General features: G+C 39.5%; 1 protein-coding gene and 1 long non-coding RNA gene across 2 annotated transcripts in view; both read right to left on the reverse strand.

The window, feature by feature from the left end:
* On the reverse strand, positions 1,690-14,629 carry LMOD3 (leiomodin 3). The gene is made up of 3 exons (XM_013981880.2): positions 14,069-14,629; positions 9,755-11,134; positions 1,690-2,084 (listed from the first exon to the last, which is right to left on the reverse strand). The coding sequence occupies exons 1-3, from the start codon at positions 14,360-14,362 to the stop codon at positions 2,058-2,060; spliced, it is 1,701 nt and encodes a 566-aa protein (XP_013837334.2). The 5' UTR covers positions 14,363-14,629; the 3' UTR covers positions 1,690-2,057.
* LOC110256266 overlaps positions 16,094-26,903 on the reverse strand; it is a 34,598-nt gene continuing 23,788 nt past the window's right edge. The window contains exon 2 of the long non-coding RNA XR_002337627.1: positions 16,094-16,737. This is a non-coding gene — a long non-coding RNA (uncharacterized LOC110256266). The remainder of the gene's footprint in view (positions 16,738-26,903) is intronic.

Here is a 26,903-nt window from a genome sequence, read left to right on the forward strand (position 1 = left end):
CTTTTAAAACCATCTGGCTTGGGGAGTTCCCATCGTGGCGCAGTGGTTAACGAATCCGACTAGGATCCATGAGGTTGCAGGTTCGGTCCCTGCCCTTGCTCAGTGGGTTAACGATCCGGCGTTGCCGTGAGCTGTGGTGTAGGTTGCAGACGCGGCTCAGATCCCACGTTGCTGTGGCTCTGGCGTAGGCCGGTGGCTACAGCTCCGATTCAACCCCTAGCCTGGGAACCTCCATATGCCGTGGGAGCGGCCCAAGAAATAGCAGCAGCAGCATCAACAACAACAACAACAACAACAACAAAAAGAGTAAAAATAAATAAATAAATAAATAAAACCATCTGGCTTGGTATGCAAGAAAGTTTACAGAAATAGGAAAGTAGGAGAAAACAAAACTCTCAACCTTTGGCTATTCTAAAATTAGTTACTTGATTGAAAACTCTATTTAAATTTGGATACTTTTGTATCCACTAAATTATCTTTAAAAAATGGGGAGTTCCTTTGTGGCTTGGTGGGTTAAGGATCTGGCACTGTCACTACTGTGGCTCTGGTTACTGCAGTGGCACAGGTTTGATGCCTGGCCTGGGAACTTACAAAGGTATGGCAAAAAAAAAAAAAAAAAAAAAAAAAAAAACCATATTTCTTTCCCATGGCTTGTCCTTCCAAATAATGCATTAATTTTGTCCCCATTAAGTCCATTCTCTCCTAGCCTGTTTTGCCTGTGGTGTTACCACCTATGATTTATAAAAGGAGAACAGAGCCAGGTACTAATTAGTTGCTCAGGTAAAGAAGAGAGAAAAAGCAACAAAGTCTGATTTCCTGATTTCTAAGGTTCACACCACTTCTACACAAAATTTCAGATCTCTGCACCTAGTGACTAGAAGGAATAATTAATGGTTCTAAGAACTTTTTTTTTTTTTTTTTTTTTTAAGGTAGAAAGAACACTGGGGTTGGAGTTTTCTGGAAGATTTTTGTGGAGTCTCTCAGGACATTCTATAGAATGGTCAATGGGAGCAGAAGCATGAGATGTTTTATCAAGAATAATACAAAAAATTTGTGGCAAATAAGACAATTACTAAATTGAGAAGAGGCAACGGAGGGCCTTGAATGAGAGGATAACAAATTTAAATTTAATCCTATGGCTAGTTTCCTTTAGAAGATTTTTGAGAACAAGATCAAGATCATTCACAGACTAAACTTAAATACACACACACACACACACACACACACACACTCAGCTAAAACCAAAAGCTTAGCAATAACCATATTATTCATAAAGTTTTTTCCCCTGAAACCAGCATGCTACCTCCCATTGTCTCTATACGTATGGAACAGGGCAGTTTCACATATATGCATGGTTTATTTTCCCTGTTACTTTTTCTGGAAATACTGTTTTCTCCATGTACCGTGGCTTAAGTGTTCTGCTCTTCACAGATACCCCTATCAAAAGTATACCCTAACACACAGGGAAATGGGCAAGAGAGAAAGCTATCAGGATTGGAAACTGGAGCTCACAGCTGATTCTCCAAGAAAAGCTAATTAAAAATTCTCCATTTTCAAAGACTTGGAAGGGCCTGGAGTTCAATTTACCCCTCACCTTTCCATAGAGTGAAACAACGTTTTGTTCCCTTTAAGATACTGTGTGATGAATTACAGCAGAGTAGACATAAGGAGAAGAAAATGGAAATATAATAGTTAGAACTTTTATAGTATTTATTGTTTTTTACCAGGAGAAAGCAATAGTAAAGCAAACATTTATGAAAAAAAAATTTTTTAACTTTGGTTGGAGGACTCTACATTTCATGTAAGTCACTCAAACTGACTGCAAAGTAGAAAAGGTGCAAGATAAAGACTGATATTTTATCTCCTTCCCCCTGCCTTTTCAGCCCCTATCTTGTCTTGAGCCAAGCATTCTGCCTTTCACAAAATACTCCTATCAGATGTTAGCATTGTTCCCAATTCCACCACCTGGATCCAGAAGTACACCGCTGAAATCATCTGCAAGCTCTAATCCAGGAGTCATTACATCAGTTTCTTCTTCTAGATTATTTCATTGCTGCTTATGCCAGTTCTTTTGGCAGTTGCACCTGTGATTTAAGCATTTTTAAAAAAAAAAAGGAGAAAAATTAATCTGGATATTCAAGTGTTTTACAGCAAAGATGACAAAATGTACATGTCTCAAAGGGTATAAAATGAATTATAAATCCTAGCCAGAGTCCCCCCACCCAAATCATGATAAAACGACAATAAAAACCAGCCACCATGAACTGGGCATTTACTGATGACAGGGACAGATCCAAGGGCTCTGAGCACTCAGTGAAGCTTATCCTATAAACAAGAGGGCAGCTACTGGAATGTGCCTGGTTCAAATCCTAATACTAGCACTTACTAATTGTGTGGTACTGGGCACCAATTTTCTCAGCTATAAACTGACGGTATCTCATCCACAAGGCAACCATAAGGAGTAAATGATACTAGTTAGTAATCAACATTAACACTTCTAAAAAATATTTTAATTTTATGGCCACACCAATATATGGAATTTCCTGGGCCAAGGATTAAATTACAGCTGTAGCTGCAACCTACAAGGCAAAACCAGATCCTTTTAACCTACTGCACCAGGCCAGGGATTGAATCTGCACCTCTGAAGTGACCCGAGCCACCATAGTCAGATTCTTAACCAACTACACCACAGCAGCAACTCCAACTCTTATTATTAAAGCATTTTCTCACTTCATCTCACAACCACCTTGTCAAGAGGGAACAGGCTCAGAGAAAAATCAATTTGCTTAAGGTCGCAGACAGGGCTAGGAAGTGGAAGAATAGGATTTGAACCCGAGTCTGCCTGATTTCAATATGCATGCCTTAACCACCAAATAAATTCCATTGTAACAATATAAAATATATGTTCTTTTAAATACTGGTCTTTCCTCTTGGAAGCACATTCCTAATGTGAAACACTTAACTAAATTTTAAAATACTATTTGGCAACCCCCCCAAAAGAAAAATAATTATAAAAGAGTAATGTAAGACTGACTGCAAATCAACTCTGAGATTTGTTTCACAGAAACAATTTAAAGATAAAACAAGTTCTTAAAGGGTGTCAAGTGGTGAAACCTTTTAGGAGGAAGAGTCATCCATCCATCCTGGATGTACCTTTCAGAGAATGCTGAGAGAGTTCAAAGGAAGCTAAGAGTTCATATAATAGTGAGTAAAAAGGGATTGGTGGTGTCTCCGCATCGCCAGGATGCCAGTTCAATCCCCGGCCTCTGCACAGTGGGTTAAAGGATCCCATGTTGCCGCTGCTGCGGCTTAGGTTACAACTGTGGCTCAGATTCAGTCCCTGGCCTGGAAACTCACATACCATGGGGAGGCCAAAAAAAAGAAAATGAAAATGTCTCTCCCATTGCCCATGTCCACCTGCCATTTTGATGAACCATTTTGGCCCCATGCTATGGGCCCTCTTCAGCCACTTCTCTCTGCCCACAGCCTTTGGCTAAAAAGGTTTCCCAACATCCTGCCCATGGGAGAACCTTGGATGTGTTGCTACTGTCTACACAGCCTGCAAACCAAAAGGTCCTCCACATGCTTCTGACTCTCTCCCTCCCTAGCGCCAGACTTTTAGGAAGGGAAGGTATGACTATAACTTGGTAGGACTCACCCATGGAGAACACCAATCAACAAAATGGCTGATGCCAGTTGTTTAACCACAAAGCTGCAACAGTCAAAACTGTGTCCTTTGTATCGTTGAATGGAAAAATAGTTTTATAGTATGTTCTTCCTTATATATGTATGGAAGTGTTCCAAATCAATAAAAGTATTTTAAAAATCAAAACATGGCAATGACCCAACATAGTAAACCCAGAGACATATTGACATATTTAAAATATGACCAAGATGGCAGTTGAGATCACTGGGAAAAGAATGACTCCCTATGGGAATACCCATAGTGGCTCAGCAGAAAGAATCTGATTAGCATCCATGAAGATGCAGGTTTGATCCCTGGCCTTGCTCAGTGTGTTAAGGATCCAGTGTTGCCATGAGCTGTGGTATAGTTTGCAGATGGGACTCAGAACCCATGTTGCTGTGCTTGTGGCGTAGGCCTGTGGCTACAGCACCAATTTGAGCCCTCGCCTAGGAACCTCCATATGCCTCAGGTGCAGCCCTAAAAAGACAAAACAAAGAAACAAAAAAAAAAAGAACGAGTCCCTAAACGATCAGTGAGTGGTTAGCTATTTGGCAAAGAAATAAAGCTTCTTGCTTCCTACTTACTTCTAAAATTGAATCCTTTAATTTATAATATGGAATATTTTTTTAAAAACCAAAAGCTGGAGTTCCCGTCGTGGCTCAGTGGAAATGAAACTGACTAGCATCCATGAGGACATAGGTTCAATCCCTGGCCTCACTGAGTGGGTTAAGGATCCAGCATTGCCATGAGCTGTGGTGTAGGTCACAGATGCAGCTCGGATCCTGAGTTGCTGTGGCTGTGGCATAGGCCAACAGCTCCAGCTGATTCGACCCCTAGCCTGGAAATCTCCAAATGCTGCGGGTGCGACCCTAAAAAGACAAGGAAAAAAAAAAAAATCAAGCTAATACTACAAGACTGTTTGATGCCAGTGGAAATGCACATATTCAATAAAATTACTAAAAAATTAAAACCAAAAGCTATAACAGTAGAAAAATAGGCAAATATCTTACTAAGCTTCAGAAAAGCCATTTCTAATAAGCAGAACACAAAAGACAGAAACCAGGAGTTCCCTTGGGGGTCGGTAGATTAAAGTCCAGCATTGTCACTGCTGTGGCATGTATCCAATCCCTGGTGAGGGAGCTTCTATATGCTGTATGCACAGCCAAAACCAAAAAACCAAAACCCAGGAGTCCTCTTGTGGTGCAGCAGAAACAAATCCGATTAGTGTCCATGAAGATGTGGGTTCAATCCCTGGCCTCGCTCAGTGGGTCAGGGATCCGGCATTGCTGTGAGCTGTGGTGTAGGTTGCAGATGCAGCTCAGATCTGGTGTTGCTGTACTATAGTGTAGGCTGGCTGCCACAGCTCTGATTCAACCCCTAGCCTGGGAACTTTTATATGCCAAGAGTACAGCCCTAAAAAGCAAAACAAACAAACAAAAAACAAGAAACCAAACAAAAAGAAAAGCAATAGGAGTTCCCTCGGGGAGCAGTTGGTTAATGATTCTGCCTGTCTCTGTGGAGATGCTGGTTCAGTTCCTGGCCCAGTACAGTGGTTAAGGATCCAGCACTGATGCAGCTGTGGTGTAGGTCACAGCTCTGGCTCAGATTTGATTGCTGGCCCCGGACCTTTCAGATGCCACAGGTGTGACCAAAAAAGAAAAAAAAAGAAAAAAAGAAAAACAATAAAGACAGAAACTGTGAAGATCTGATGTAAAAACAGATAGATCTGATATAAAAACATAAAACTTATAAGAAACAAAAATCAACTTGCGGCATTGTTAGGGAGTTCCTCCTTCTCTTGTTAGTTAAAATTAGTTTTTTAAAATTACTCAATGAATTTTATTACATTTATAGTTGTACAATGATCATCACAACCCAATTTAAAATTAGGTTTTTATCTTCTTTTGCCTTTTTAGGGCCGCATCTGTGGCATATGGAGGTTCCCAGGCTAGAGGTCTAGCTGGAGCTACAGTTGCCAGCCTACACCACAGCCACACCAATGTAGGATCTGAGCCATGTCTGTAACCTATACCTCAGCTCATTGCAACACCAGCGAGGCCAAGGATCGAACCCACAACCTCATGGTTCCTAGTCAGATTTGTTTCCGCTGCACCACAATGGGAACTCCTAAAATTGGTTTTTCAAAAAGATGTGTGTGTATATAGCACAAAGGTTGCATATGATGCAGTGGGCCTCGGTGAATTAAATAGTTGCTGCAGATGAGATTTTTATCTCAGTGAAAAGTACAAATACTCATCTGGATGGTAGGTAGTGATCAGACCACAACATTTTTAAAGGTGAAAGGAAATCATACATTTATGAGGGAGGGATAAACCTGTACAAGCCTAATGTTTTTGTTTGGGGCTGGCATCATACTGATTCAGTTATCAACTCAAAGAAAAGTAAATTAGTGAATAAATTCAGTTAGACAAGACAAGGTTTAAAATAGCTAAAAATAGTAAGAACAACACGACAGACTAAAGAAATTGTACAGGAGTCAAATAAGTCATGTAAATGAGTGATAAAGCCAGGTATTAGGCAGTAGGGCATGGTAGAACTGAGGGAAAACTGCAGAGTCTATTACCTATCTTAAGGGAGAAGCCAATACACTGATCTAGCTGACTTGTGCCATGTACATGTAAGCCCCATGAGGCTGGATTTGATGTTCCAAGTGCTCCCCATATATCTAGATGTTATTTATTTATTTATTGCCTTTTTTTTTTTTTTTTTTTTTTAATAGGGCCTCACCCATGGCAGGTGGAGGTTCCCAGGCTAGGGGTCGAATCATTGCTACAGCTGCTGGCCTACACCAGAGCCACAGCAACATGGGATCTGAGCTGCATCTGCAACCTACACCACAGCTCATGGAAATGCCGGATCCTTAACCCACTGAGGGAGGCCAGGGATCGAACCCACAACCTCATGGTTCCTAGTCGGATTTGTTTCCACTGTGCCACGATGGGAACTCCTAGATGTTATTTATTATGTGTTATTCTATAATTTGTACTACACTCAGGTCAAACAAAACAAGCCTGGAGATTAGGTTTATAGTCCACTAGTTTTCAATACATCTTCTTAAACTGAATTAAATGGGCAACTTTTTGGAGGTGGCAGAAGTTGAGCTAAGCAATTACACAGTCTTTCCTTTCTGCTAGAAACTTCATTTCAAGGATCCCAAGCCAGAAGCATGAGATGAGGAGAGAATCAACATTAAAAGGAAGAAATACAAATTTAAAATATAACCTTACTAGTTTATGAGCTAGAAAACTCAAAAACATTTCCAAGTCTAGGAAAGAAAAAAAGAACTCATGGTTTTTCCTTTAAGAATAAATAATTGTTGTGGCATTCCCATTGTGGCTCAGTCGGTTAAGAACCCAACATAGTGGAGTTCCTGTTGTGGCTCAGTGGTAACAAACCCAACTAGCATCCATGAGGACATCAGGCTTGATCCCTGGCCTTGCTCAGCGTGGTGCAGGCTGGCAGCTGCAGCTCCAATTGAACCCCTAGCCTGGGAACTTCCACATGCCATGGATGTACCCCTAAAAAGACCAAAAACAACAACAACAACAAAAACCGACATAGTGTCTATGAGGATGCCAGTTCAATCTGTGGATTTACTCAGTGGGTTAAGAATCCAGTGTCACCACAAGCTGAGGCATAGGTCACAGATGTGGCTTGGATCCAGTGCTTCTATGGCTCTGCACGGACCTACTGCTTCAGCTCTGGTTCAACCCTAGCCTAAGAACTTCCATGTGCTGCAGGTACAGCCATGAAAAGAAAAATAAAAAGAATAAGTAATTTCTAAGGATGTGTATGGAAATTAATTTTTTAGTTGAGTATCAGTTAGAAAAATAATCATAAGATTTCCCAGTTGGGTTTTTTTTTTTCCTTTGGCTGGCTGGAAAGTTTGGTATGCAGAAGTTCCTGGGCCAGGGACTGAACCTGTTCCACTACAATGATCAGAGCCACAGCAATGACAACACCAGATATTTAACCCACTGAGCCACCCCGGGACTCCCCTCACATGGATTTTAACTTCATATATGAAAATCCAGGGTTTGGAGATCATCTCTGTCCTCCAACACAAATGGAAGGGGAAAACCCTGTAACCTTTAGTTTTATCTCCTTACAGTGAATATTGCTGTCTCATTTGACCATCCCAAAATAGCCCTTTCTGCTGGGATCTTGTGACATCACCACTGCTGAAGTTTATAGTATTTTACTGAGTCTAAAATATACATTTTGGAGTTCCCATTATGGGTCAGCAGGTGACCCACAGCCATAGCAACGTGGGATCCAAGCTGTGTCTGCAAACCTACACCACAGCTCACGGCAACACCAGATCCCCAACCCAGTGAGCAAATCCAGGGATTAAACCTGCTTCCTCATGGATAATAGTCGGGTTCATTTCCGCTGAGCCACAACAGGAACTCCTCCAGGGGCCACCTTTAATGCAGATTTTTATTTTATTTTATTTTATTTTTAATGCACATTTTTAAAAGACTACTCTTTATTCTTTTCAGACTAATGTTATTTTCTAACTGTGTAGCCACAAAGGCTACTTGGATTTTCTTTGAGGACTGGTTACAGAGTGACAGCGCTGGTTTCTCTCAAAATAACACCCTGATCCACCCTCTACAGAGGTCTGGCAGCCTGGAGAAGAGCAGGTTGATATTGTGCCCAAGGGCAGGCAGAGGACTCTTGCCTGATTTTATGTAACCTTTGATGTTCTCACCCTGGCCCCTTCCCCAGGAAGAATCAGAGTCCCTCTAAATCACAGTTCAAAGTCCTCTTCAATTTTGAGGAATGAAATGTTGTCAATTCTGTATTACTACAAGATGGGAATAAGGACATACATACATGTATATGAGAATAATTAATTATTTTAAAATATAAAGCTCTTTAAGCAGAAAAAGAACTAGGTTATATGAAAATTTTTTAAAATATCTTGAAAAAACTCTCCATCTATATGAAGAAATAATACACTATTTTTTCAATGTAATATCTTGGCTAAATTACACATTAGATTTTACTTTATTCTATTCTATTTTGGCCACACCATGGCATATGGAAGTTCCTGGGTCAGGAATCAATTCTGAGCTACAGCTTTGACCTACCTCACAGCTGCAGCAACCTCAGATCCTTAATCCACTGTGCACAGTGGGAACTCTCAAGGCTTTAAAATAATACAGTTAATTACCTATTACCTATGACTTTTGGATACACACCTTTCAGCCTCCATAAATGCCCTCATAGTAATGACCATAAAAAATTATTTCTATGGCTGCAAGGAATAAAACATTTTCACCTATCAGCAGCAGTAATAGTGAGCCATAGTCAATATGGCAACTGAAATAGTAAAATATTTTAAAGCTCCATTCATTTATGGAGACACTAATCTGAAGTTTATTATTGTCTGTCTGCTAAAAAAAAAGAATATAATTGCAGTTTTAGGTAGTCTCCATTCATCTACCAAAAAAAGAATCGAACATTCTAAAAGTACTGTGGAAGCACCCATCTACCAAGGACTGGCCTAATTTGGCCTCATTCTTACCTATTCCTGCATGAGGTTCCTGGGATCTCTGCTTGTCAGCTCTATGTGGATAGGATGAATAAATCTGACAGTTTCCTTTTTTTCTTTTTGGCCTGGATGGTGGCATGCAAAAGTTCCTGGGCCAGTGTTGGAACCTGCACACAGCACTGATCCAAGCTGCTGTAGTGACAACAGCCAGATCCCCAACCTGCTGTACCACAAGGAAACTCCTCAGCTTCCTCTTTTTACAAGACGGGGAGAATCATACCTACCTTATAGGATTGTTAAGGTGATTTTAAGTATTAATTTATATAATGAATTTGACCCACAATAAGTGCTCAATAAATGTTAGTTAGCTGTTAGTGTCACTGTTACAGAAGTTATAGAGATGTGTGTAATTTAGATCTATGGGTAATGCTGATGGGATTCCCTCAGTTCCAGTTAGTGAGAATCTCTTGGTATTAAAAGAACAGGGAATAGAGTGAAGAGATGGTGAACATACACCACAGTAAACATTTCTCCTTCCTCTTACTTACAGGTTTAAGATAGGCGATGTTGCTGTGACGAATGTCATTCAAGAGCTGATCTCTGGGCGTGATTTCCACCAATGGGGGTGGCCTATTTCTCGGCACCGGTTTGAGCGTTTTGATCACATCTTTGAGGTTGGTTTTCTCAGGTGGTTCTCTGGCTTCCGGCATCCGTGATTTGCGCTGGATCCTCTTGAGCTTCACCACGCGGAAGGAGTCGGGGTCCGTCCTGTATTTCGGAGGCTGCGCTGGTTTTGCCATTACTTCATTTCGTCGACTGAAGGGGGCTGTCTGGGGATGAAGAGATTTAGGAGGAGGAGGTTGGAGGAACTCCTGCATCTGGGAATCGGGCATTGGTCCTCCCAGCATCTCCCACATCCCAGGGGGCAGACCCAACCCGTTCTCCAACATGGCTATCAACTTCTTCTGCTCTTTGAGTTGCTGCTGTTTTTGTTCTTCTTGTCTTTTCTGCCTTTGTTTATCCTGATTCCTGGTGAGCAGATTGGTTACCACCATTCTGGGACCTGGAAGCTCAAAATGGTACCCCATCTTCAGAAGAGTGGTGTTTGCCTTCAAAAGCCTGGATATTTCCATTTCAGCATGATGGCCCAACATATGCCTTTGATTGTGAAACCGAAGTTCGGTGAGGGTCTCATTAAACTGGAGACACCTCATGATGGCCACGATTCCCTTGCCTGTGATGAAGTTGGACTCGATGTTGAGGGTGGTAATGCTCCGATTTTCACGCAGCATGTTAGCCAAGGCAAAAGCCACGCTCTCATCCGCACCCACATTGGCTAAACTGAAGGTTTTGATGTGTTTGTTTTTCTTCATCGCGTTGACAAAGTCCAATAACATTTCTTTGGGGATGTTTTCAATGTTGTTCAGGTTGAGTTCCTTCATGTCAGGGTCATTTTGTCTCACTCGCCTCAAGCTCCCATCCAGGTCTGTTTGGTTTCCAGAAGGCCGAGCACTTACTTTCAAAAAACTTGTATCTAGAGCCAGCTTCTTGGGATCTAATTTTGATATCTTTTTCTCAAATTTTTCTTGGGCCTCTGGTCTGTCTTTCTGTTCTTCAAATGCTTTATTAGGGACCTGCTGGCAGTTGCTCTCACCATTTCTGATTGGCTCCTTCACCTCACCTTCCTCTTCTCCTTTTGTTTTTTCATCACTCTCATCACCCTCATCTTCTTCATCTTCTGCATCATCTTCTTCATCGTCTTCATCATCTTCATTATCTTCATCATCATCATTTGTTTCTTGTTCATTGTCACTGCTCTTTGATTCTCGTTTATGTGCAGCAATTTCATTATTGAGCTTTTCCTTTAAATACTGGGACATATTTTTATTACCTTTGTCTATTTCTTTGCGCTGCTCTTGAGGTTTTTCCTAAAAGAGAAGTTACAATACATAGCAGTGAAGAAATATGAAGTAGATATATGAAGCAGAGCAATCTCTCCTGGAGGTAATAAAAAGATTTATTACTAAGTGAAAAAAGTAAGCAAATAAGCTGTATGTACTTATTCCATTTGTATGTGTGTGTATTTATGTGTATATATTGGTATATGTATACTGATATTACACACAAACCTCATGTAAAGGCTTATAAACATTTAGAAAAAGTCTGTTGTAGTGTTTGCCAGATTAGTCTTAGTATCTTAAGAGAACTGAGAAAGGGAAAGATTGGAGAGATTTTCAGATTTTACGTTATGTAACTTTAGAAAGTTTGATTTTTTTTTTTTTTTTGTCTTTTGTCTTTTTAGGGTCGTACCCACGGCATATGGAGGTTCCCAGGCTAGGGATCGAATCAGAGCTACAACTGCCAGCCTGCGCCACAGCCACAACAATGCCAGATCCAAGCCTGTCTGTGACCTACACCACAGTTCACAGCAATGCCAGATCCTTAAGCCACTGAGGGAGGCCAGGGATTGAACCCAAAACCTCATGGTTCCTAGTTGGATTCAATTCTGCTGCACCACGACTGGAACTCCAAAAGTCTGAATTTTTTAAAAGAAAGTACACATACTAGTTTTGCCAGCAAATACAACCAAAATAAAGATAAATTTTTATAGGCATACACACCCACACATACACACATTTTTGGTTGAGTTTTTCTCATCCCATGTATTAAAATAAAACCTAGTAAATTTTGTTTTCAGACACTCAAAGATGGTGTTCAATTCCAGAAAGTTAAAAGTTGTTTGTTTTGAAAATCTTATGGAGTCATTTATCCATTCATTGAACTCTTTGTTTTGTATAGAACTGAATGGGCATCTTTATGTTCAGTAGTTCTGGGTTCAATATTCAATAGCTCTGCATTACACAATAATTACCTTACTGTCCTAACCAAAATTCACATATCAATTTGTTTGCCAATCTAATATAATGTGTACAACAAAATATGAAGAAACGAGATGTTGTGGAAAAATTAGAGCAGTTTGATATTTTGGGACATACCAAAACCCTTAACTTTGTCTGCTCAGCTCTGTAAAAACTGCCCTGGATAGTCCAGGTTCAGATTTCTAGTCCAGTTCCTCCATATGGAAAGTGTCTAGGAGGCAGAGCCAGTTACAAAAGGACACAGGATTTTCAGATACTTAAAAACACAGCTTAGTCTGGGAAGGAAAATAATCATCTATTATCAATAATGTTTATTACATGTTTGCACATCAATTACACACTTTCCCATAAAGTATGTGTACTGCATAGGTATCATTTTAAAAGCTGGTGTAGTTTGAGGAGTTCCTGTCATGCCTTAGTGGAAACAAATCTGCTAGGATCCATGAGGACACAGGTTGAATCCCTGGCCTAGCTTCTGGCATTGCGGTGAGCTGTGGTGTAAGTTGCAGATGTGGCTCGGATCTGGTGTTTCTGTGGCTGTGCTGTAGGCCGGCAGCTGTAGCTCTGATTCAGCCCCTAGCCTGGGAACCTCCATATGGCTGCGGGTGAGGCCTAAAAAGACAAAAAAAAAAATATATATATATATATGTGTGTGTGTGTGTGTGTGTGTGTTTAGCAGTTTGACACAAGTGTTTTCTGAGCAGAAACTTGATCTTAGGGAGACAAAATGAGTAAAGGGGATCAAGTGTGTGGTGACGGAAACTAAATTTTTGGTGCTGAGTATGCTGTAGGGTATATAGAAGTATAAATATAATGTTGTACACATCAAACTTATATAATATTATAAACCAATGTTATCTCAATTAAAAATAAACCTAAAATTAAAAAAATGGCTTGATTTTACGGCTCATAAGATTACAGTACAACTTGAATTAACACCACACCTGAACTACCTAAAGCCTTCATCGCTGCATTTCTCATTTGAGTCAGGAGGGGGAGCCAACTATCAAGCTGTTTATACTAAAATGATGAGCAAGTGGTAAAAGTACCCTTTTCTTTTTAATCTCTAACATTGGTGTTCATACAGAATTGGCTTTTACTCTCATTGTAAAATGTCTGCAGATTGTACCTTACCCTTTAACCTGACCAAGCCAGCAACTTATTTTCTTCAGTGCTATACTTGTTTAAACTCTCCTGACCAGGAAACCTGTTTAGAACTTTCCTTAAGTTACAGCCAGTGTGACCATAATGTCACAAGATGGATCTCTATCATTAGGCATGACTAAAAGAGACTTTACCTATGGGAATCTCTGTCTTCTTTTTGCTAAGTCCTTTTAAAGTGAGACATTAATGATTATTGCTGATATACAAGTTCATTGATTGAACCACAGTTCTTGTTTTCATGTAAGAACATATTTAAAGAAAGAACTCTCTTTAAAACAGAGTTCTTAATAGCATCACCATCTAAATTCATCACTGATATCCAAGGCACCGTGGTGATACTGGATTTTTCTTGTTATTTGACTTAGTTAAATCGCAGGGTGTGTGACTGGACTTCAGGATCTGTATCACCCTTGAGATTAAATGTGAACTATCTATGCGTGTGCCAGAAAGAGAGGACACGGAGCTTTCTTTGGCTTATTAAAGGGAACTGTGAGCCAAAAAGCAATAAGGACAAACGTCTCTGGGTTATGAATTAATTCATTAAGTATCATGTCTACAGAATAGAGGCTTTCCTGCACAAGAAACCCCCTAGTGATTTTTTAAAAAGAGATATTAACAAGAAGTTACTACTTTTTCCTCCCAATTATATCATGTAAATATTTTACAGAGTTTTGATCCAGTGTAAGATTAAATATTCTGATTTATCTATAAAGGTCGACAAGACGAAACAGAGTCTTGAGGAATAACAGTCACAATATGAAAACGTGCCAGCCCAGCAATGAGCAGCCATTTCTCCTTTGTACACAAATCCCCGGTTACCTCAGATGGCACAAAGGTGACAGGAACCCGTTCGTCTTCCAGCATGCGCCTGGACGCCTTTTGCCAATACATATAATCAACGAGAGATTTATGGTCGAAGTTTCCTGTTGGTGGCTTGTCGGTCTGATCCTTCTGAATCATTCCCACAGGAAGCCTGGGGTCAGGGGCCATCACGTCCATTTCCGACTGCAGTTCTTTGAGCTCTTCTGGGGACAAGTTGGCCAAGATTTCATCTTCGTCAATCTCCCTGTCAAAGGGTTCTTCTTGATCTGAATTCCTGCTGTGCTCTGACATGATTCTTTTCTATACTTTTCTATCTTACTAGAAAAGGAAAAATAATCAAAGAAGTTTTTTTTTTAAAAAATTCTCAAGAAGTCCCCCCAGGTCAATAACACCTTGAGAGATGTTTTCCCCCAAGAACCCCAGTGGTGCTTGCAGAGCTTCTGAGAGTGACTGCAGCTAAGCTCATGCCATAACTATATTAAGCAGGGCTTGGCTGGAGAGGCTCAATTTATGGAACTACTATGCGCCTCTCTTTTCGGCAACTTGAGTCAGCTGTGCAAATCCATCTGACATTTCAGTACAGCTGCTTGGGTTCACCAGTGAGGAATAGGTCTACAGAATCTCTGCAGGAATAAAATTAATTCTCTTCCTATGTCCTCTCACACTGTCCCACACCAAATTCATGCAGCCCATACACACATACCCCAATACTGCAGGGGAGACCACTTTTTTTATTGAAATGATTAAAACAACTTACAATATTTCAGGAGGAAAATCCAAATGGCGACCTGAGTTCCACTGAAGTGAAAAATTCTTATGAAGGTGGAAATCAGGCTTTCAGGGCTTGCCTCTTCACTACAGTGAGACTCTGGAAGCAAATAAACCTGCGCAGAGCCAAGCAGAGATCTGGCTATCCTACTCACCTGCTGCGTAAACTGAACCTTTGCAAGATGTCCTTATTTGCATCTAGATCCTGTGATCTAACAGGTAGGGAAAAGCAGCACTTGAATTTCCACTAGGAGTGAGGAGTTTAGTATTTTAAATAATTTGTTTTTCTTATTAAGCATCCATTAAGCCAGGATAAAAATTTAAATGGATCTAAATTCAAATGCAAAAACAAACTCAAACCATTAAAATACGGGAAGAAATTATGAAATGATTTTTTACACTACTTCAGAGAACAATATGGCAATACGTATCCAGATAAGAAACCTACTATTCTTTGACTAAGCATTCCACTTTGAGGAATATATCCTTCAGATATATTCCCATTTAAGTGAAATGATAGGTACACAAGATTATTCAATATAGCAAACTACAAAACTGTGTACTGTATGCTATTATTTGTGTGATAAAGTGTAAAAAGAATGATGAATATACAAATTTTATCAACACAACAGATTCTTGGAAATATGCACAAGAAACCAGTAACACTGGATGCTACTAGAGAGAGAAATGGGCTATCTGGGAGACAGGGCTAGGAAGACTTTGTTATTCCATATCCTTTCATAGTTATCAAATTTGGGGACTTAAAATGACAATTCAAAAATGCACATTTATTGTGTAAAACTTGGGATGGCACAGGAAAGCATAAAGAAAATAAAAGTTTCCCCTTATTGTACCACTAATTAACATTTTATCATTCCAGTTAGTCCTTTCTTCTAGGCATATGAATTCAATAATCTTTTGTCATCTGTTTTTTAACTTACAAAATTACATTGTTCCCCCCCCAGGCTATATAGAGTATATTCTACTACCACATAATTTTCTTTTTTTGGCTGTACCCACAGCATGTCAAGATTCTTGGGCCAGGGAGAGAACCCAAACCACAGCAGCGACCCAAGCTGCTACAGTGACAAGGCTGGATTTTTAACCCACTGCTCCATAAGACAACTCCTCTACTATCACATAATTTTTTTTCTCTACTATTACATAATTTTTAATAGCTCCCTCTTAAGATTCTTGATACCTGAAGTACCATAATTTATGTAACCAGTCTCCAATCATTGGATATTTGAACTGTTTTCAATGCTCACAAGCTTCTGGAAAAATATCCCTGTAGTGAAATATTTATACACACGCAAGTTCTTTCTTTGGGATAGATTGAATACATTCCAAGAAGTTAAATTGCTGGGTCAAAGAATATAAAGAAATTAAAGGCTTTTCCCAGGTATGGCTAAGCAATCCCTCAATATTATCATCATTATTTTTTATTCTTAGCTATTTTTCTTCTTAGTTGTGCAACCATCATTACAACCCAATTTTACAACACCTCAATATTATTATAAACCATCCCCGACCCATATATATTGAATTACTTACAAATTATATACATTATTACTCTAATATATAAAATGTATATCAAATATATCCTTCATTATATTGTATTTATGGTATTTATAAATACAAATGAATTTGAATTTATATATCTACATAACAAAACAGGCAAAAAATTAATTTTGAAGTTTTCAATGGACATTTGAATATTTTTTCCTACCCCAGGGGTTTATTTTGAACGCCCCACAATTGGCAGCCTTTTCATATTTTCATATACACGGGTAATTATTTTCCAGAAAAATATTACCAATTTACTTGAATGGTCATTTTGAAAGAAAACAGATGCATAGTTGGCCTCTCCTTTGTGGGGACTTCCTTTCATCCTGGTCCTATAAAAGAGAAGTAAAACCTTGGACTCAGTGGGCAGAAAGGTAGAGCAACCATTTCACAGACAACCAATTTGCAGACCATCATTTTATAGACTTAGTTTGCAAAACAATGGTCTAAATAGACTAGATCTGGAGTTCCCATTGTGGCTCAGCGATAATGAACCCAACTAGAACCCATGAGGATGTGGGTTCCAACTCTGGCTTCGATCAGTGGATTAAAGATCCAGCATTGCCATGAGCTGTGGTGTAGGTTCCAGAGGCAGCTCGGATCTGGCATTGCTGTGGTTGTGGTGTAGGCTGGGAACTTTCATATGCCACAAGTGTAGCCCTAAAAAGAAAAAAACAAAACAAATTAAAAGCTTGACCAAAAAGAGTTTTGTGTTCAATGAGGTTTGGAAATGTATTAATTATGCGTAAGTATTTTAGAGATTTGTAAAGCACATGAACACTTAGAAACAGAAATCATACGTGAAAAAAATCCAATTGTTTACCCAATATTCTTCAACCTTAGTTAATTGGTGCTTTTTTTATTTTAGAAATCACTAATATCCTGTGTCATTACTTTCCAAAATTCATACTTTGGGAAATAGTGGTATAAATATGAAAGTGGAAGATCTAGAATCAGTCTACTGGATTCAAATCTCAGCTCTACTCCTTGGTAACTGTAATATTAGGCAGCTTCCTTAACTCATATTCCTTATCATATAATAGAGATATGAGAGTATTATTTCTTTTTTTGTATTTTTTAGGACCACATTCATGGAATATCAAAGTTCCCAGGCTAGGGGTCAAATTGGAGCTGCAGCTACTGGCCTACACCACAGCCACAGCAACATGGGATCGAAGCTGCATCTGTGACCTGCAACACAGCTCATAGCAACACCAGATCCTTAACCCATGAGCGAGGCCAGGGATCTAACCTGCATCCTCATGGATACTAGTTGGGTTTGTGACCACTGAGCCACGACAGGAACTCCTGAGAGTAATATTTCTATATGTAATTATTGAGAGAACTAAATGAGAAAACAGGCATTGGTAGAGATAGAGATACATAAATTACTACATTAATACATGTTAAATATTACTAGTCTCATTTTTCATGGATAACCACAAAAATATTTAAAGAAAAACAAAGGCAATTGTAAAATTCATACATAAGTCACTTCCATGGTAAAAACAATTATATTAATGACAATAAACAGAAGGTCTAAAAATCTTGTTCTTACAGACATCAACTCAGAGTCTTTTAAATGGAATTTAGTATAAAGAAAATAGCAGACCACCATTTGCATGCAAGTGTGAAGTTGTCCTGAGAAAATGATCTGAATTATGACTTGTAAGCTTTCAGATTCAAATTCTATTCTGGTGATCCAATGTTTTTGATTATCATGCAGATTTAGAAATTTCTGTGAGGGGCACTGCTTCAGCTCACTTCCGTCTTACTGAATGAGTTTAGGAAATGGGCACATCTCTCCCAGCTGCTTCCACTATGCATTTCATCCTTATGCTGACAGGGAGGCTTTTGCTGGTGTAATTAGCCTCATTTGATGCACAGATGATTTAGTCATGCTTTCTACTAATGATGTTCTGCTGCTGCCACCTCAGCAGCTTCTTACATCAGAATCCAGCTACGATGCCAAGAGAAAAAAACAAGCTGTAGGATAATCGATTGACTTTGAGAGCCAGAGGGGGCATCATAGATTAGAATCTCTGGTGGAGGTTTATTAAGAACATGGATGCCCTGAGACCTCCACCTGCACCCCCAGAAGCTACTAAATCAGAATTCTCAGGTTTGGATCCAAGAATCTCTATTTTTTGAAAGCTCTCCAGGAGACTGTGATGTATAAGTGAGTAAGGGAATCACAGCACTATTGCAAGCCACTCATTTTAAAGATCAGCCTCAGAGACCTTAAGAAACTTTGCATTTGCACCCTCAACTATGGCATCTTGGCATACTGAGGTTGTTTTTTGTTTTTTTCCTTTTTCAGCTGTACCTGTGGCATATAGAAGTTCGTGGTCCAGGGACTGACTCTGAACTGTAGCTGTGACCTATGTCCCAGCTGCAGCACCTCCAGATCCTTAACCCTCTGTGCCACAGTGGTAACTCCCATATTGAATATTTCAAACTAAAGGAATTTGAAAAAGAGTAGGGGTAAGAAGGATTTTTTGAACTTCTTCATCCCTATTGCAGGTCATAAGACCTTCCTACGATAGGAGCATCCTTATCCTTAAAGACAGAGGGACCAAGATGAATCCTAACATACAGGCCTTGCTCATCTTCTTCTAGTTTACTAATTTGCTCATACACTTCTGTCTTGTCACATTTTCCCATGTCTTTCCATTCTTCCAATCAAACCTAGTATAAAAACAGTCAAGTTTAGGGAGTTCCCTTGTGGTGCAGTGGATTAAGTATCCAGCATTGTCACTGTGAAACCAAGCAGGGCCTTGTGGGCTCCTGGGCACACAAGACTTTCCATGTCCCCCATTTCTTCTTTTTAGGGAAGAGACTTCAGCCTCCATGACCTTTCCTGAGTTCCAAAGGGCAGATTCAAACAGTTGCTAGTCAGGGAAGGGAAGGGATGCAGAGACCAGAGAGGAGCAGTCAAGAGACAATAGTGCAGCTTTGGGGCAGGGTCCTGGTCCCTCCTCAAGGAATATAGGTAACAATATCTTTGAGTTCTTCTGCAGACCTACTCCCCCAAAAAAATGGAAGATGTAAATGAAGCATACTTTATTTCAGAAAGAAGACCACCAGACCACTGAACACCAGCTTTAAAAACAATGCAAACTTGCTTCTACCCTGATCCTTATCTGTGGCACTATTTTTCACTCCCCAAACTGTAAAACCATCTCCCAATCTCTTCTAAGGGAGGACACAGTCTTTAAGGTATTAGCCTGCTGTGACCCTCCTTTGCCTGGCAAAGCAATAAAGCTATTTTTTCTTCTTCACCCAAAACTCTGCCTCCTCCACATTTCTATTTGGCTCCAGTGAGCAGAAGCCAAGTTATGGCAACAACTGCAGTGGCTTGGGTCAGTGCTGTGGTGTGGGTTCAATCTCTGGCCTGGAAGCTTGCACAGGCCATAGGCACAGCCAAAAAATCAAACCAAACCAAACCAAACCAACCAACCAACAACAACAACAAAAAAAAACGTTCAAGTTTAAGGAGTTCCCATTGCGGCTCAGCAGTAACGAATCTGACTTGTGTCCATGAGGATGCGGGTTCAATTCCTGACCTTGCTCAGTGGATTAAGGATCTGGCATTGCTGTGGCTGTGGTGTAGGCTGGCAGGTACAGCTCCAATTTGACCCCTAGCCTGGGAACTTCCATATGCCGCAGGTGCGGCCCTAAAACAACAACAACGAAAAAACCACTCCAGTTTAACCTTTCTTGGGGGGGGGTCTTCATTTTCTTGCGACACACATGCAACACGTGTGTTAAGTAAATGTGTACACTTTTCTCTTGTGACTCAGTCTTCTGTCAGTCCCATTGACAGGGACGCAGCTGGAAAACCCAGAGGGGAGCAGGAAAAAGAATTTTTTCCTCCCCTGTCCTGGGCAGGTCAACATCTGGGCCTCATTACTTCATCTAGATAAAAGTGGGATGGTACATTTATACTTGTGTTATAGGATTTTTGAATAAAAACTAAAGGACATAATCCACATTAAATGCTTATTCAACATTAGGTATATTCTTATCTTTTCACAAAGAAATTAATTGTGTGACTATTTTCTGTCTGTACCTAGCAAATATTGTTCAAACAGAAGTACATGGCTTTTCAATTTTATTCTTTCCAAGACAGCATATAAAACACACTTTATTTTTTTATTTTTATTTTTTGTCTTTTTAGGGCTGCACCCAGAGTTATATGGAGGTTCCCAGGCTAGGGGTCAAATCGGAGCTATAGCTGCTAGCCTACACCACAGCTCACAGCAATGCCCGATCCTTAATCCACTGAGGAGGGCCAGGGATCGAACCCATGTCCTCATGGATGCTAGTCAGATTTGTTTCTGCTGAGCCACGACAGGAACTCCTAAAACACATTTAAAAGAAATATTTAGGAGTTCCCGTTGTGGCTCAGTGGTTCAAGAACCTGACTAGAATCCATGAGGATGAAAGTTTGATCCCTAGCCTTGCTCAGTGGATAAAGGATTTGGTGTTGCTGTGAGCTGCGGTGTAGGTTGCTGAATCGGCTCGGATCTGGCGTTGCTGTGGCTGTGGTGTACGCCAGCGGCTACAGCTCCAATTCGACCTCTAGCCTGGGAACTTCCATGTGCCGTGGGTATAGCCCCAAAAGGACAGAAAAAAAAAAAAAAGAAAGAAAGAAATGTTCAAAGCTTGATACATTTATGAAAATCCTTAACAGTAAGAGGAAGCACTTTTTCCTTAGATCTATTCCTTTTCCACCCCCATCTTCATTCAGGAGAGGGAAGATGGTGAATAAGCCATCTCTTTCATCAGCTCCAAACACTAACTATAAATGGACACAACTTCTATAAATGGTTCCCAAATGTTACTAAATAAATCAGTTCTGTCCTGTTTGTGGCATGCTATTCTCTTATGCAATTCCATTTGGGTCACCATGACTCTGCTCACTGGCTGCAGGTTGCCTGAAGACTTTGGGAGTGTGAAATAAATGCCTAGCTCTCTCCTCAAATTTCCCTGACCCATGGCTGCATTACCTCAGAAGGCGCTCTTGCATTTTTGAAGCCATTGCTTCCCTAGAGTCAAAACGCCCAGCCTGTCTTTTGCTCTTACTAGACCTGAGTAGAGTGAATTACAAGTAGATGTTTACTACTTTGGCTTTATAAGCTTTCTCACAATTCTTATTCAATTGATTTGATTTTGGCTTAATTTCAAAGGTAAATTTATTCTATTACTTCGGAAGGTATGAGGATGTTCTTACGCTATTACTACTAATATTACTACTTCACTAAATATAGCTGGTACTAACAATATTGCTATTACCATCACCACCACTGCTACTAGTACAGCTACTACCGATATTACTACTGCTGCTACAATTACTAGCACTGTTGCTATTATTACCATTAGTATGACAGTCTACTGCTATAACTACTGCTATTAATTTTAAGGCCACATTGCCAACATTTTTTAATATTGCTACGACAGTGTTAAGTGCTTTATCCATAATATGTCAGTTTCATCACACACAATCTTGAATGGTGGATACTTTTATTATTTACCTCCTTTTACATACATTAAAACTGAAATATAGGCCATTGAGCTAAGGACTGCCTCCAAATTGGGGGCTCTTAATCCCTGTCCTCTATTAACTTTCTCAGTCCAGCATAAATGGCATCTCACATATCTAAAAGACTGGAATCACATAGCAGGGGAAGCAGCTGCTTTGTTTGTTGACGAAAGTAAGAAATGAGGAAGAGTTCCCTTGTGGCTTAGTGGAAACAAACCAACTTGTACCTATGAGGACACAGGTTCCACCCCTGGCCTCGCTCAGTGGGTTGAGGATCCAGCATTGCCGTGAGCTGTAGGGTGGGTCACAGATGTGGCTCAGATCACATGTTGCAGTGGCTGTGGCGTAGGCCAGCAGCTGCAGCTCTGATTCGACCCCTAGCCTAGGAACATCCATAAGCCACAGGTGCAGCCCTTAAAAAAAAGGAAGGGAGGGAGGGAGAGAGATAGAAAAGAAAGCAAGAAGGAGGAAGGAAGGGAGGAAGGAAGGGAGGCTGAAAATTGGTAGATTCAAGTAATGTAATCACCAAGAGCTGTGCTATCATTAAACACCTATTGAAAATGTTAAGACATCATAAAAGGATTCTTGGATCAAATTGGTCTGGAGAATGCTGCCTTCAAGTAATTTAGAGATATTTCTTAACCACAAAGTTTTGAACATGCCAACGAGAACTGTGCATTTTAAATTGAGAAATCAGTCAGTCTTCTGAACTGATGACCACAAACAGCTTTTTACCACACAACATGAGTCATGTTCCTCAGAACACATTTTGTGAAATCATGATCTAACAAAGTCAAAGAAAATAATATATCTTAAGAGTTTACATAGAAAAAAGACTGGAAGGAAATACTCTAAAATGTTACAACTCAAGTGGAGGGATTACAGATGATTTTTCTTTTATTTCTTTTATTTTTGGATCCAGCTTTTTTCTATGTCCAGAAAACCAAATGGATGCTACTTTCTTTTAAAAACAGAAAATAACCCCAGATCACCTTTAAATCAATTTCAGAATAATTGCTTTAATTTCCTTACTAACTTGGACTATGAACATCCTGCTATAACAGAGGAAAAATAAATGCAGGTCTAATCAGATTTGCAGAGCAAATACTGTCACCCTTAAAACTTCACCATCTTTTAAAACAACTCATTCTTAGTTTTCTATGACATTTGGAAACACAGCAGGCAAATGCCAAGTCTTTCTTTTTGGATACCTCATGAATATGATATTTCCCAATTACTTTGACAAAGGTTCGAATTATCAAAGGCAGAGATATCAAACTACTTAAAAATAAAGCAAGCCTAAGATTTCTTTCTTTTTTTTCTTTTTTCTTTCTTTTTTTTTTTGTCTTTTTGGGCCACAACTGTGGCATATGGAGGTTCCAGACTAAGGCATTGAATTAGAGCTGCAGCTGCTGGCCTATGCCACAGCCACAGCAACGCAAGATCCAAGCCATGTCTGTGACCTACACTGCAGCTCACAGCAATGCCGGATCCTTAACCCACTGAGTGAGGCCAGGAATCGAACCTGCATCCTCATGGATACTAGCCAGATTGTTTCTCCTGAGCCATGATGGGATCTCCTCTTTTTATTTCTTGTTCTTTTTACAGTCACATCTGAGGCATGTGGAAGTTCTTGGGCTAGGGGTCAAATTGGAGCTGCATCTGCAGGCCACGCCATAGCCGTGGAAACACCAGATCTGAGCCACATCTGCAACCTACACTGCAGCTTGTGACAACATGAGATCCTTAACTCACGGACATTTTGTTGGGTTCTTAACCTGCTGAGCCACAATGGAAACTCCCAAGACTAGGATTTCTTGAAGGTTGTTTGCAACACATTTCATCACAAAGAGATTTCTTCAATTGAGCTATGAATTCACACTCAGTTGAAAGCAGGGTGAATGTACTTAATGCCACTGAACCATACATTTAAAAATAGATTTTCTGATAAATTTTGTTATTACCACAATAATAAAAAACAAGAGTAATGAAAACTATTTAGGTAACATATTTTATTTTGAAAGATTCTCACAACTTCAGATATTTATAAGTGTGTTCAATACACTGTTGATTACAGTGACCTAGAAACAAGCTAAATGCCCAATATGGGGAACTGAATAAATCACATCTTATTCTACCCCCTAATATGACAAAATCTGTTTTTAAAAATTGATGTAGCACTGTATTTATTATTTGGTAGCATTATATTTATTATTTGGAATGCTAACTAGAAAATTATTAAATAAAAAATGCCTGTTTTTAGGTGGTCTATTTTGTTAAAAATTTTAAAACATTTAAATACAATCCCTCTCCCTCTCTCTATATATATATTATAAAATGTTTCACAGAATGTTTATCAGTATTAAACAATCTTTTTTCTGCTTTAAACATTTCCAAGTCATTTGAATATTTTACAAATGCATATATGATTTTAAAAAATGAGAAAAACCTGACCCCATATTTTAAGTGTGTTAGTATTAGGTAATATCCCTGTGGGGATCATTTTACAGCATTAAAATGTAGGCCACTATGTATTAGCATTATTATGGAGAGGCAAGCATGGGCCTCTATTTCACTGCTTTAAATGAAAACTTAAAAATGAAGACTTTTTTTTTTGGCTATGCCATGCATGGCTGGATGTGGATCTCAGTTCCCAGACGAGGGACTGAATCCACACTGCAGCGATGAACACGCTGAGTCCTAACCACTAGGCCACCAGGGAACACCCTAAAGAAAAATTTTTAAAGGAGAAAACAGAAAATAAATGGGACATGAAGTAAAATTATGTGGGGGAAGAAAACATAACCAGCATTTGTCCCCTTCAGATTAATTTATAAACTTTGATAGACTTTATCTTTTTTAATTGTTAAAAATTTTTATTTTTTTAGCCCCTCCTGCAGCACTCAGAAGTTCCAAACCAGTATCAAACTCACACCACAGATACAGCCAGAGCCACAGCAATGACAACAATGGATTCTTAACCCATTGAGCCACAAGGCAACTCCCTAGACTTTGACAGACTTTAATATAATCATGCAATCATGCTTAATATGTTAATGGAAATAAAGCGTAACTTCTATATATTTATTTGTTTGTTTTTGTTTTATGGCCTCACTTGCAGCATATGGACGTTCCCAGGCTAGGGGACAAATTGGAGCTGTAGCTGCCAGGCTATGCCACAGCAACTTGGGATCTGAGCCGTATCTGTGACCTATATCACAGCTCACTGAAATGCTAGATCCTTAACCATTCAGCAAGCCAGGGACCAAACCCATGTCCTCATGGATGCTAGTCAGATTCATTAGCTGCTGAGCCATGATGGGAATTCCCATAGATTGTTAAATAATAAGTATAGAAAAATTAATGTAAACCTTGAAATAAACACTATAGTTATTGAAATAAGCCTTGCAATGAATGGGATAAACTCCAGCTGAATAGAGAGCATATTTTTTAGCTGCAACATAGAAGTAAAATGTTCAGGGTGTGGTGGGGAGCCAAAAGGGTCAAGAATAATAGAAGTCAGGAGAGCATTTCTTAGGCTTCCATATTTGTTTAATGGAAATTCCAGAATAGGAAGGTTGAAAAAACAGTGAAGAAGCAGTATTAGAAGGTAAATTATGGCTAACTTTCCAGAACTGAAGAAAGACCCATGTCCTCAGAGTGAAGTGTTTTCTGAACAATCCAAAATAAGTTTAAAACATTTCAGACCATCAGCAATTTTCAAACTCTACACCTGGCCATACTTAGACAACGTATAGTAAAATTGCAGAACTTCAGAAGAATCTAGGTGGGGTGGGGAGGGAGAACAAAACATTATCTACAGAATAACAAAAATCAGAGTGACAGATACCTTATGCACAATGATAGAGGCCAACCAAAAGTCAAAAAGGTAATATAAAAACATGCATGGGCAAGAGAAGTACCCAATTCAGCAGAGTGACTCTTTCTGGGAAGAGAAAGAAGGGTGTGAAAGGTAAAGGTAGCCAAGGATCTCGTCTCTACCTACAATATTTGACTCCCTCAAAAAATATTTGAAGGACTATTGATGGGAATGCAGAATGGTGTAGCCACTATGGAAAATATAATGGCCATTTTCCAAAACATTCAAAATAGAACTACCCATACAAAAACTACTACAGCTGATAAGTGAATTCAGCAAAGTAGCAGGATACTAGATCAACATATAGAAATTGGTGGCATATCTTTATACTAAAAATGAAATATCAGAATGAGAATGTAGGAAAAAATACCTTTTAAAATAATACCCTCAGCCAACTAATCTATGACAAAGAAGGCAAGAATATACAATGGAGAAAAGACAGCCTGTTCAATAAGTGGTGCTGGGAAAACTGGACAGCCACATGGAAAAGGATGAAAGGAGAACACTCCCTAACACCATTCACAAAATAAAATCAAAATGGATTAAAGATCTAGATGTAAGACCAGACACTATAAAACTCCTAGAGGAAAACATAGGCCAAACATTCTCCAACATAAATGACAGCAGCATCTTCTCAGATCCACCTCTTAGAGTAATGACAGTAAAAACAAAAATAGACAAATGGGACCTAATCAAACTTCAAAGTTTCTGCACAGCAAAGGAAACCCTAACCAAAATGAAAAGACAACCCACAGAATGGGAGAACATCTTTGCAAATGAATCGACTGACAAGGGATTCATCTCCAAAATTTATAAACACCTCCTATTGCTCAATATCAAAAAAACAAATAACCCCATCCACAAATGGGCAGAAGATCTAAACAGACAATTCTCCAAAGAAGACATGCAGATGGCTGAAAAACACATGAAAAATGTTCAACATCACTTATTATTAGAGAAATGCAAATCAAAACCACTGTGAGGTACCACCTTACACCAGCAAGAATGGCCATCATCAAAAAGTCCACAAACAGTAAGTGCTGGAGAGGATGTGGAGAAAAAGGAACCCTATG

This window comes from Sus scrofa, chromosome 13 (assembly GCF_000003025.6).
Source record: "Sus scrofa isolate TJ Tabasco breed Duroc chromosome 13, Sscrofa11.1, whole genome shotgun sequence".
In the NCBI taxonomy this organism is placed as follows: domain Eukaryota; kingdom Metazoa; phylum Chordata; class Mammalia; order Artiodactyla; family Suidae; genus Sus; species Sus scrofa.

What these genes read in the sequence shown, in the direction of transcription:
- LMOD3 (XM_013981880.2), bottom strand. Translation starts at nt 14,362, where the DNA reads ATGTCAGAGCACAGCAGGAATTCAGATCAAGAAGAACCCTTTGACAGG. An exon ending in TCACCTTTGTGCCATCTGAG is followed by an intron (nt 11,135 to 14,068) that starts GTAACCGGGGAT and finishes CTTCTCTTTTAG; the next exon opens with GAAAAACCTCAAGAGCAGCG. An exon ending in ACATCGCCTATCTTAAACCT is followed by an intron (nt 2,085 to 9,754) that starts GTAAGTAAGAGG and finishes CTTAAATCACAG; the next exon opens with GTGCAACTGCCAAAAGAACT.